Here is a 12,492-nt window from a genome sequence, read left to right as displayed (position 1 = left end):
GGGTAGTTTTATCCTCATTTTATAGATGAGGAACTTGAGCTCAGAGATGTTAGTAACATAGTCCAAGGTCAAAAAGTAGCAGATGATAGAGACCAGACATAAACCTGGATGTGTCTGATTGCAGAATCCATTATATTCCCACTGTACCGGTTTCCATGCTGGCTTTATGTCATTTGAGTTTTCCAATAGCAACTATAGTTGTAGTCCACCTGGTCCAAGTATTCCTGAAGGGGTTGTTTAAGTCAGAATTTTATGGAGAGGAGAAAGAATTGTCTATGGTGACTGTAATCACAATATGATGTGAGAACTATGCACAAGTGACAGAATAGTGAGCATAAGCATATGTAAGTACGTACATACATACATACAACTACCAGCTGGGAAATTAGAAAGTTGTTCAGGGGTCCCCAACCCCTGGGCTATTAGGACCCAGGCTGCACAGCAGGAGGTGAGCAGCAGGCTAACTAGGGAATCTTCATCTGTATTAGCAGCCGCTTCCCAGCACTAGCATCATGGCCTCAGCTCCACCTCAGATCATCAGGCATTAGATTCTCATAGGAGCACTGGTCCCTGGTCCCAAAAAGGTTGGGACCACTGGTTTAGGCTACTCTGGCTTACGTACAGAAAGAAAATAATTCTCAACGCTTCTTATGATCCTCCATTGCACAAAGATTATTTGAGTCTACATTACTTCCTGTGTCACATGATCAAATATCCTTGTTGGCTGTAGGTGCCCAGGATTTCACTGTTTGGCAATTTCAGGTCAGCTATGAGCTATGGACTCGTAACCGTCTGGTTCCACTCACCAAACAATCGTGATTAAGATCAAAGACAACAGCTCAGCTCACATACAGACTGCGGGTCTCTGACCAATTCACCCACCTAGTTTAGCCAGAAGAACTCTTCCTAAGGCATGGACCTCACATTTGAAATAAGAGCAAGGATTAGTACTGAAATTTTCTTCCTTTGTATATATTTTATTTTCTATTTTTGTTTCTTTCACAAAAGACTTCATCATGAAAAGGAGGAAACCCAAACTGAAGTGAGTTAAAAACATTGTCTCCAAGAGAGAACTGCGGCTTGGCCCTGAACCGAGGTAAGCCGTGAGAGAGCATCCGGGAGAGACGGATGGGCTGTGCCACCCACCCTCTCCTTCTTGTTTCTCTTCTTCCTTCCTCTCTCCCTTCCTGTTCTACTTACTTCACTTTCCAGGCTTTCTTTTCCCCTTTCCCCCTTCTGGGAACTCAGTGCACCAAAGATGCTGTTAACAGTGATCGGCTTTTCTAGATCTCAGGAGGGGACACATGAGCCGATAGGACAGCCTGAGCTGAGAGGGACAAAAGTGTGAGAAATCACAGCTGTTCTGGAAAATGAAGGAGGAACAGCTGTTGTGATAGTGCTTGTAACCCTGACCCAAAATGTTGCTGACCTTTGCTTTTCTTCCTCCGTTACACCATGCTCATCAAAAACATGCCCTTTTCTAATGATTTCTTGTTGTATTCCAGAAGATCCTCGTATATTTGGATCCACTTGACATTTTGGGCACTTGCTGTGTCCTCTGGTCCTCTAAGGCAGCTTCGTTGTCTCTCAGCCACTGAGTGATGATGGGAGTACATGTCCTACTGGATAAGTTATGGAGAAGAGACTATATAAATGACAAGAAGCTAATATATGTTTTTTCTGACCATCCAATCACTATGAAAATTCTTCCACTGCTGTTGAAAAGCTCTCTCCTTGGGAACCTGAAGTGACTAAATATGGCCTTTTGTACTCACGGCCTGAACTTCAGAATTTGTCCATCTTCCCTTCCCCATCCTCTCCTCTATAACTTCTTTTATTCTTTCCTTGTATTATTATTCCCATTAATTTGTTTAAACAATCACAAATTTAGAGAAATATTTCCTGACTCTTCTGAGAGTAATTTTCCAACTTGATGCCTTATTATCCCCAAAAACTTTAGTTTGTTTTTCCTACAATCAAGGACTTCTACACAGCCAAAATATAACCATCAAAATCAGGACATGAATGTTGCATATTGCCACCATCTAATCGTGATACCCCATTAAAAGTTTGCCAGTTGTCCCAATAATGGTCTGCATAGCTAGTGGATCCAGTTCAGAGTCACACACTGCATTTAGTAGTTATGTCTCTTTAGTCTCCTTTAGCTGGGGCAGTGCCGTAGTCTTTCTTTGACCTTCATTACACTGACATTTTTTATGATCAAAAGCCAATTATTTTGTAGAATGTCTCTCAGTTTAGATCTGTCTGATGTTTCCCAATGATTGGATTCAGGTCATGCATCTTTGGCAGATCTGTCACAGAAGGATGCTCTGTGTTTCCTATTGCGTCCTATGTAGTGGTGCACTATTTTGATTTGTCCCATTACTGAGAGTGTTCACTAATCACTTCATTAAGAGGTGTCTGCCTGGCTTCTTCATTGTAAAATTACTTTTTCTCCCTTTGAAATTAGTAAATATGTTGGTGGGAAATAGTTTGAACTATATAAATATTATTTTCATCAAACTTTTAATCTATTCATTTATTTATATCAATATAGAGTCTCATGGTCTTCTAATTTATTAGATCGATTCCCCTGTATGTAACTGATTACCCATCTCTTCCACCATCCTCTCTCTGGTATGAATGCTCTTCTCACCATGATTTCTTACACTGAGCTGCACCCCCCTCTCCGGGCAATAGATGCCCTCTTGCCTCCCTTGGGTTCTGAGTCGTGGCTCCCCACTCCCCCCACTACAGATTCCTGCCTCTCTTTGTCCAGCAAGTGGATTTAGGACTAAATTGTTCAGGAAAGGATGGGAATAGAAAGAAGAAGGAGAAGGACACCTCTGTGTTCTTTGGTTCGCCCCGTTTTATCCTCTTTCCCATCCATCCTGACCTGACCTGACCCCTCTCACCTGGCAACTCGCATCCATCTTTCCAAGCACTCAAGGCAAGATTGAACCTTGAGCAATGATGTAAGTTCCTCTGCTCAGACTATGATTCCTGGTGTGGGGACTTGAAAGCTGTGTGACCTTGGGTAATTTACTTTCTCTCACCAAGTCTTATTTGTATGGCATATAAAATGAACATCTTAATAATGCTACTTCATAGAGTTATCGGAATTCAATGAGATAGGGTATGTAAAGCCTTTATTGCCTGCCACATAAAAAACACTAAATTCTGTTTATTATTTTTCATCCTGTTTTAGGTGATTGTTGTTATATTATCTTTCTCTCCCCCCACCCCCCGAGTGCTGGGGGTTTTTTTTGTTTTGTTTTTTGGTTTTTGGTTTTTTGTTTGTTTGTTTGTTTGTTTGTCTCATTCCTTTTACATTTTGGCTTCTCTGGACTACTTCAGTTTCTTGCCGTCATTGACTCATTTTACTTTCCATATATTCATGACAAGATCCACTAAAGGGAGGCATTCATTGAGTTGCCACCAACGGAAGGTCCGATGGAGAATTCCCACGCTCACCATGCCATCATATGCTCATAGGATGTCAGGCAGTGGTGGTCTCTGGGGGATAAAAGAGTTTCTGAGACAGGACCGAGGTGGAAATATACATATAGGAGCTACTGCTTGTCAGTTAAGGACTCTTCCTCTCACTGGCATGGAGTTTGTGAAGAGGGAAGGGCGATCTTTTGAACATTTGAACAGAATTACATTCTGCAGTCTCGTTCCCTTCTTAGGATTCTGTGATTTCTGTTAGATGAAAGGTGAAATTCAACGATGTAGAGCCATCGTTGTCTTTTGAAGCAGTTTCCTGGTAGAGAGCAGGAGATGGATACTGTCATTGATTTGACTGATGTCAACTATATACCTCCAAACCAAGAACTAAGCTTCAGTCATGGGTGAATGAGTAGGAAAAAATCTTCTCACTTTAGTATAGTTTTGAAACCCTACTTACAGAAAAGAACTAGAGAACCCTCCATGAAGGAAAGGGTAGTGGTACCGTTAATTAGGAAGATAAAATAGTGGTTTGGGGGACATGGGGCATATGTTGTGAGGCCTTCTAGAGAAGCTGTTCCTAACCACCCTGATTAAATTAGCGTTGCCAGCCCCACCCCCAGGCACTTTTTATTCCATGGATCTGTTCTAAAGTCTTTGCAGCCCTTTCCATCCAACATCTTTTTTTTTTAACTTGCTTACTCTCTATTTCCCCATAGACTGTGAGCTGCATGAGGGCAGAGATCTTATCAGTCCTGTTCAGATGTATCTTCAGTGCCCAGTGCAATGCCTAGCATATCATAGACGCTGATAAAATTTGTTGAATGAATGAATAAGTGAGGCTACTTAAGTGTTATATTAAATTTTCTCTGTATCTGTTCATTGTATTTCAACTTCCTTGATTTTCTGATGTCTGCGCATAAGCACAATGAAGAAGAACAACAGGAAGTCTGCCGCAAGGATCAGTGAGCAAGGTGCCATCTGCATCCCATCCTCCCATGGTCCAGGAGATCTTCACAATATGTTGGATGGAGGAGAGTATGCCCCTTTTGTATCTCCTCCCATGTTAGAGAGCAATTTTATCCAGGTAAGTATTTGAGCCCTGAATTATGTATAATAACTTCAGTAATTAACCTTCTCAAAGATGTCTGAAAAAGTTGGGAGGAGAATTGTTTTAAATGTGGCAAGGGGCTGTGTGATACAATTAAAGGGAACAGTTTTGAAACTTAAAACAATCAGAATAATTGTAATGTTAAAAGAAAATTCATTTCAAATTTCCCTAACTCTAACCTAGGAATTTTAATCCTAACTCTACAGAATTACTCAAAGAGATTATAGTCATTTTTAGACTATCTTGCCACAAGAAAGCATTCAGATAACTCCTTTCTTAAACTTAGAAAACATTTTAAAGGATAACATCTATCATACAACTAGGGTTTAAAATGAAATTTTGGCTCTTAGTTCTGAAGGTAAAACATAATTGTCAAATTGTGTCGCAGAGAAAAGTTTCCTTTTCATAAAAATGTACCTACAGTATGAATGAAACTACATTTCGTGCATTTGAGAGCAGTTCTAACTTTCCTCTGATCATTCAGCATTAAAATATTCAGACAAAGAAATGGGGAAATGAGTTCAATTGTGTGGGCCATACCCCTTAACTTCACAGAAATGCCACAATCATGTCTAACATGAAACCTATTCAAGCAGCTCCTCAGCTGATTCCACAAAGAGGTGACAGAGAAGACCACAGACACTTCTTCACCTTCCATAAACATGTTCTCTGCACTGACTCCTGGCTACTAGGGAGACCACCTCACCTTCAGAACACCATAGGCAGCAGGTGACACCACTAAGAACACTACTGTTTAAGTGATGCCCCAAAACACATGTGATAAGTCATAATTTTATGTACTTTACTTTCTACATGCTTCTTTCCCACTAATAATCTTTTTTATTTTATTTTTCACACTTCTTCCTGTACACTTTTCAATTACCTTTTCATACTCTAATGAATACTCTGGGAAATCATTGGCATGCTAGACCAGACATGGCCCCATATCCTACATATTTGGGTAAACATTCACCACCTCTCATGGTTAGTATGTCTTTAGCAGTGAGTTACTAAGGTTCCTGACTCAAGTTAGATTGAAATGAATAATTATCTCAAAGAGAATACAAGAGCCACAAGGCATCAGCTCACTCATGGACCCAGTTATTTTTCTTTTTGCTCCGTTGGCCTCAAGTTAGGCTGCCCCCAGGATATCACATGCAAATAGGGCAGTGACAGCTGCCAGCAACAAAAGAGATGCGTGTCATCCTTACAACCCTTTATGAGGGCTCAGAATCCTTTCCCAGAGCCACCAGGAGGTTCCCACTAGTGTCTCATTGGCCAAGCCTAGGTCACATGCCCTTGCTGAAAACAATCATTGGCAAGGGGGTGGAGTCACCATGACTGGTTTCAGTCCATTGGAATGTAACCCCTGGGTTGGGGCACCATCCTTGAAGGATGGGTACCAGGCAAAACCAGAATTCTGTTAATCAAGAAGAGAGGGGCATGGCATTGGGTAGATAATCAATAGTGCGGGCTGCAACCTCTTTCTGAGTATGTTCATTTTTTAAGTGATTGATTGATTGATTTTGAACCAGTTCTGTATAGCTGAGGAACCAAGTGTTGCTTGGAGCCTCTCGGGCTTCTGTTACATCTCTGTCTACCCACCTTCCAGTCTCCTCCTCTTCCAGCTCGCAGAGATTTTACTGGCTGAGGCTCTTGGGTTATGGGGTTTTTGCACATGTCGTTCCTCGGCCTGGAAAGTTCTCCTGTCCACCCAGCCAGTTTATCTCTCACATTGTTCAGGTCTCAGCTAGAGGTCCCTTCCTCAGGGAGATGTCTCTGACCTTGTGTCCAGGGTGTTCAGAACTGGCTGGTTGGTAAAAGTTTAGGAAGTATTCAAGTAGGTTGTGAAACAGAGCCATTATTAAAAATTAAGTTGTATAAACTTTTTCAATTACAAAACAAAGGCAACAAATACTCAAAACTCATCATTCCTGTTATTTCACTACATTTTACTATTATCTATGCTCTTGAGGTTACGAATATGAGAGTCTGGTAAAGGTCAGTGAAGACTTTTGTGAGAATTAAGTGGCCGAATGGAATTTAAAATGCAGAGTATTGTACATCATTATGTGTAAATTGTGTGCTACTCATCTTCCATATCAGTAAAATTTATGATAAACGTATGTGTGTGTACCTTCTGAGAAACAGTTATTACACATTTACCAGCACACCACTGCCTATGTCCCCCTCTAAGTTAAGTCTCCCATTACGTGCACCACAGCACAACACCATGAACTTGTACTCGGTAACACTTCTTGCAACAGTAATTAGTGACATAGTTGTTTAACATTCAACTTCCCTGGGAGACCACCACAAGTCAGGGATTGTGTCTGCCTTTTCCTGTGATATCTCCAAGAACTCACATGAACGAGTAAGTGAACAAATGCATCATGTGGTTCATTTCTCCTTTATTTCCTACACTGCTCAGCTAGGTAATGTCAGGATCATGCGCTTTATCAGAAAACTTCCTGTTCTCTGCTCTAGGTCAACCGGAGAGGTGAATCCATTTACCTCCATAACCGAGCCAACTGGGTGACTGTAGGCATCTGCTCTTCCAGTCACACCCACGAGACCCCCAACGTGATGCTCCTGGCACATCTGACACCCTGTGCCCAAAAAGATACAGAACCCCTGTTTAAAAGTCTCCTGATATCTCCTTCTCCAGAGAAACTGGTGCTCACCAGGTGAGTTACAAAGAGAACAGGTTCGGGATCTCTCAGAAAATGTGCTTTACCCCTGAGGAGCTGAAAACAGACACACTGATGACAATTGCTCCAAGGGAGCATCTCACTTTCACTCCCTGCTGCAAATGAGAGAGTCGTGTCCTCAGAGTCTGGGAAAATAGTTTATGATAACCTTGCAGTCAAACAGGAGGTTAATTTTTTAAAAAATTAAACTTATATAACAGGAACCGAAGATACAAACGGCCTCTCTAGAACATGCCCCTCTCCCCGCAACATCCCAACTCCCATCAGAATTAGCTCTGATCTTATCTCAAGCCACCAACTCGCTATGTGACCTAGAGCAAATCACTCAACTTCTCTAAGTCTCAACTTTGCAGGATTAAATAGGATAACTTCTCATGGTTAATAGCTGATACTCTGATTTTTTAGTACATCAGAGTCTTAGGAGTATAATTCAGGTGAGATGGCCCCCAGGAGCCCGATTACATGTACTGAAAATTAAAGTTCTGAGCTTCATAAGCTAAGGACCGGACCAGGGAACATGGTGGCCACAAGAAGGTACTACCCCATTCCTGCGCCTACCAGGCCTGTGTGGGAGACAAGCCTGTTAACTTAGGTCTCACTCTGCAAAGTGCTAAAGACATAAAAGGAAAGGCCTTTTGATAGGTTTCCGATCAGGCCTCCAGATGACCTCTGCCTTCGTTTGCAGGTTTCTCCCTCTGCAGTTTGTGACTCTTTCCGTGCACAATGCTGAGAACATGCGCCTCAAAGTAAAGCTCGTGAGTGGCCGAGCCTACTACCTCCAGCTCTGTGCCCCTGCATCCAAACAGGACATCTTATTTTCTCAGTGGGTGGAACTCATCTCCCTCTTGAATCAGGAGAAAGCCAAAGCTTCCAAGGTGTCAGAAGTCTCAAGCCTCTCAGAAATCACAAATAGCACAGACATCACAGGCTCAGGGGACATCATGGATATTGCAGCGTTCACTGCTGTACAGGACCCTCATGTGGACACGTGTTTGGACACCACACATGCCATAGAAAGCACTGATTTCTCAGAATTAACAGACATCACTGATATCACCGACGTCACAGATGTTCCAGAAAATGAGGCCACTGAGGCGCCAGATATAAGTATTTTTACAGAAGTCACAGAAGTCACAGACTTCTGTGACGTCACAACCAGTTCGGGGGTCAAAGTAGTGTTTGAAAATGATGATATACTAAGAGCCAAGCAAGAGGAAAAGGTATGTGACATAGAATATTTTCACTCTTTAATAATCCAGAACAAGAGTTATAACCAAGATAACTCTTCTTGGTTAAGCTATCTGACATTAATTATCAAAATGCTATGGAACTTACTCTGAGTAACCTAATTTTAATAATGAGATCTGATCCCTGAACCCTGGGGTGAAGGCGTTGTCAGGTGTCTCCTGAAATAGGCAGTGACCACCTTCACCACCATACTTGGTATCAGAAAGCTGTGGTGGGATGAAAAGAACTTTGGGATCAGAGTCGGATGACCTGGGTTGGAATCTTGCCCTGCTGCTCAGGAGTTTGGTCAAGTCACGGAACCCGTGTGAGCTTGTTTCCTCATCTCTAAAATGAGGACATTACTATCATGTAAGGGCTATTTTAAGGTTTAAATGTATTTAAAAGTACATGGTACATTGAAGGATGGGATGAAACTTTGAGAGGTAAAAGTGAAGGTGGAAATAGGAAAATAAAATACCAAAAAGAAATGAATAGTTATAGAAAAGGCCAGAAAGTAGAAAATAAGGCAGAGCCACATCCAAGAATGGTTAGTTCAGTTTGGCTGGAGCATAATATATGTGGAAAATATTAGGATATAGAATTGAAAAGGTGTTTGCAAACCTCAAATGCCAAAATAAGAGGTGTGGACTTCACTCTTTGAGTAGACTTTAGCCATAATAGCCCTTTCTGTAAGGGTGTGAAAGAGCCATGTTTTTAAAAGATCAATCTGATGGTGAATGGATTGTAGGTAAAGACATCAGTTTGAAGACTGCTGATGAAAACCTCTCTGAGGCCTACAATAAAAAAATGAAAAAAAAAGGCAAAGGGCAAGGATAGACATTTCACAGAAGAAACTTCCAGTAAATACAGGAGAAAAAGTTTAACCTCACTAGTAATCAAAGAAATGTAAACTTAGGAAAAAATTTAACCTATAAAATGTTAATTTAAAAAAATAAAAACAGTAAATGTTAGTAAAGGTGTGGCCAACTTGGAATTCTTCTAGGTTCATTCACTTTTCTAAATTTTGTTTCCTACAATTAAAATCATTCATTTTTAACTTGAATAACTTAATTTTTAGTGGCATGAAAAAATGTTATAATAAATTGTTAAGTGAAAATGTAGGATATGAAACAGAAATATGATCACAAAGCAGACACAAAATAAATAAATGGACAAAAAGACTAAATGAAATGTTCCATAGGAGTAGTTATTTCTGGCCAATGGCATCAAGCAAGCAATAATTTTCTTCCTTTCACTTTATATCTTATAGAATTTTAAAAAGTATTCTATAATAAATATGCATTACTTTCATTGTCAGACAAAATGAAGTTTTATTTTTAAGGAAGAAAATTATTGAATTATTTGCAAGGAAAGGTAACAGAGGTGATGGACTAGTTTAGTGGACTAGTTAGGTGTAGACGCAGGGGGATATTAGAGAGTCTAATATCCAGCTAACCAATTGCTAACCAATTGCTCCGAGGCCTGAGAGAGATTCTGAGGAAGGCAGTGAGCTACTAGGAGAGATGGCGCATTAACAGAAACCAGGAAATTAGAAGAATGGGAGAGATTATAGAGTAGGTATAGGCTTTAAATATAGGTTCTAAGTCTTTTGAAAAACAAACTCTTTAGTATTATATAAACTTCCAACTCCTCTCACCTATTAGACACTCTTAAATCAATAACAACCTCCGAATGGGGAGTAGGTGGCAAGGCATTTCTAGAAAACCTTTCTTTCCCTGACAGCTCAGAGAAAGGAAATGCTGTAATTAAGCACTAATTTTCTTGTGTGAGGTATATTTTCATGTACATGACCACATGAGCTTTTGAATGTGCTGTATCAGGTCTCCACACTGCCAGCCTCTAACACCCTCCTGGCCTCCTCAATGGCCATAAAACACCAAGCCTCATTCCCTCATTATCATATCTGTGTGTTCAAGGGTACTCAGTAAATATGAATAAAATGATTACTGTTTTACATACTGCTCCATAAGTAATCTATTTCTGTGTGATGCTCTTCTGTTACCTGAGTTGCTGCTCTTATTTTTTTCAAAGGAAAAAATAAAAAATGTTCTGAAGCCTGGGTGTCTGCGAGATACAAAAAGTAAGAGTGACTTAAAAGAATGTTCAAAACACGTCACCATCTCAAACATCACACTGACTTTTGAAGGTGAAAAATGTTTTCATACGACCTTGACTCCAGAAGAAAATGAGACAAAAACATTCACAGAGATGAGTGCTAGAACCTCTGAAATAAGGACAAATGATTTTAAGAGCACCGGTCTCAAGGCTGAAGAATCCAGGTATGAGAGGTAGGGGAATGGGGAATACGAGGGATGAAGATGTGAAGTAATGTAAATAAGAGTCTGCTTTAAACTCCCCGCTACTTGAGCATTTGTTGTTAAAGATTCTCAGACCTAGATACAATGTAATCAAATGATGATACAGTCAACTCTTAATTATCCACATTTGGTTCAATCTAGTCTGCTTTTTATTTTCACACTCACACCATTCATTTGGCATTCTAGGCTGTGTGCCTGGTGTCAACTGTGTGTGCTGAAGAAAATAGAATAGAATCATTGAGTCCACATTTTGGGAGTTAGGGGACTCGATCTCTGAGTGATGATGAGTACTTTTTCTTTTATCTTTATATTTCTCTATATTTTCTCCTCTACATATCCCTTACACTTTTCTATATTTCCAACTAATAACTAAAATAGTAATATAAATAATAATCTGAAAAAACTATTTTCATAATTTTAATATTCGATTGCAAGATGAATGTGAGAGAGCACTGTAATATTATAAAGATAAAAGTTAATTTGATCATTCCGGTGTAACACCTAAAAAGAAACCAAAGAAATTTTCAATGGCAAAGTTTAATTCATCCATTCAGTAATATTTACTGAGCACTTTCTATGTTAATTGTTGGGGACACAGTGGTAAAAATTATCAAGTCCCTATCTCATGGAGTGTTTGATTATTCTAGTGGAGGCTATAAATAATAAAACATATCATGTGAGCTAGAATGTGCTGTGATGAAAACAAAAATAAAGTAACAGAATAGAGAGTGATGATCTGAAGAAGGAGGAGAGAGATTTTATATACGTGGTCAGGAATGGCCTTTCTGAAGAAGGACTGATCTGATTTGAGCAGAGAACTGAAGGAAGTGTGGAGCTCTAGGGGAATAGAGTTGATTGCTTGACAATTATAAATATCTGCCAAATAAATAATTTTAAATAAATAAATACATAACACAATTGGAAAATAATAGCAATAGATAATCTATAAAGTTTTTACTCCCCATATATGTAGGTAGCTAACGGGAATTTGTAAAGGCTCCAAATAACAAATGGTTTAAGGTCATGAATGGAAAATTTACTCCAGAAAACATAATAAATACTTGAAGAGAGATCAATTTCACTAATAATTTAAAAAATACAAGTTAAGCAATTACCAGTTAGGTTTTTATTAGATGTTACTAACACTGTTGGTGTCACCGTAAAATGGTAGGAGCTGTCTCCAAAGTCACTTGACAATCCACACTACAGACGATTATATCCTTTGACTTACAGGAACACGTGTCAAAGAAATAATTTAAAAAGGAAAAATAACATATTCGAATATAGCATTTTGTAGTAAAAAAAAAAAAAGCTGTAAGTAATCCACAGGACCATGGGTAGAAGAATAGCTAGTGAGGAAATAGTATGTTAATTTAGTGAAACTGCAGATCCCCATCAGGAAAAGCGGTTGGAGAATTTCAATAAAAGGAGCTATATGACTAAAAGGAATTATAAGCTAGAAAAGTAAAATTCCCAAAAGTGTACATACAAAATGGTATTTTAGTTCCACAAAGAGGATTGTAAGAAACCAGAGAGTTTAGTTGGTGCTTAAAGAAATTGGTATTTGTTGTAGCTATTAATAGATGTTTCTATTAAACTTTTATACAGTTGACTACATATATCATTTAAAAATCAAATTGATGCTAGGATGCAGTCA

The 12,492-nt window shown here is 39.4% G+C and overlaps 1 protein-coding gene across 1 annotated transcript in view; it reads left to right on the top strand.

Moving 5' to 3' along the window:
* Positions 1-4,375: 4,375 nt before the first annotated feature.
* Positions 4,376-12,492, top strand: part of FAM71D (family with sequence similarity 71 member D) — a 25,388-nt gene continuing 17,271 nt past the window's right edge. Inside the window, exons 1-4 of the mRNA XM_011386177.1 lie at positions 4,376-4,534; positions 7,046-7,245; positions 7,955-8,489; positions 10,549-10,796. Of these exons, the coding sequence (XP_011384479.1) occupies positions 4,376-4,534; positions 7,046-7,245; positions 7,955-8,489; positions 10,549-10,796 (1,142 nt within the window). The remainder of the gene's footprint in view (positions 4,535-7,045; positions 7,246-7,954; positions 8,490-10,548; positions 10,797-12,492) is intronic.

This window comes from Pteropus vampyrus, unplaced genomic scaffold, assembly GCF_000151845.1.
Source record: "Pteropus vampyrus isolate Shadow unplaced genomic scaffold, Pvam_2.0 Scaffold15, whole genome shotgun sequence".
Lineage (NCBI taxonomy): Eukaryota > Metazoa > Chordata > Mammalia > Chiroptera > Pteropodidae > Pteropus > Pteropus vampyrus.
Note: the sequence above shows the minus strand (reverse complement) of the source record. Positions and strands in the feature narration are given on the sequence as shown.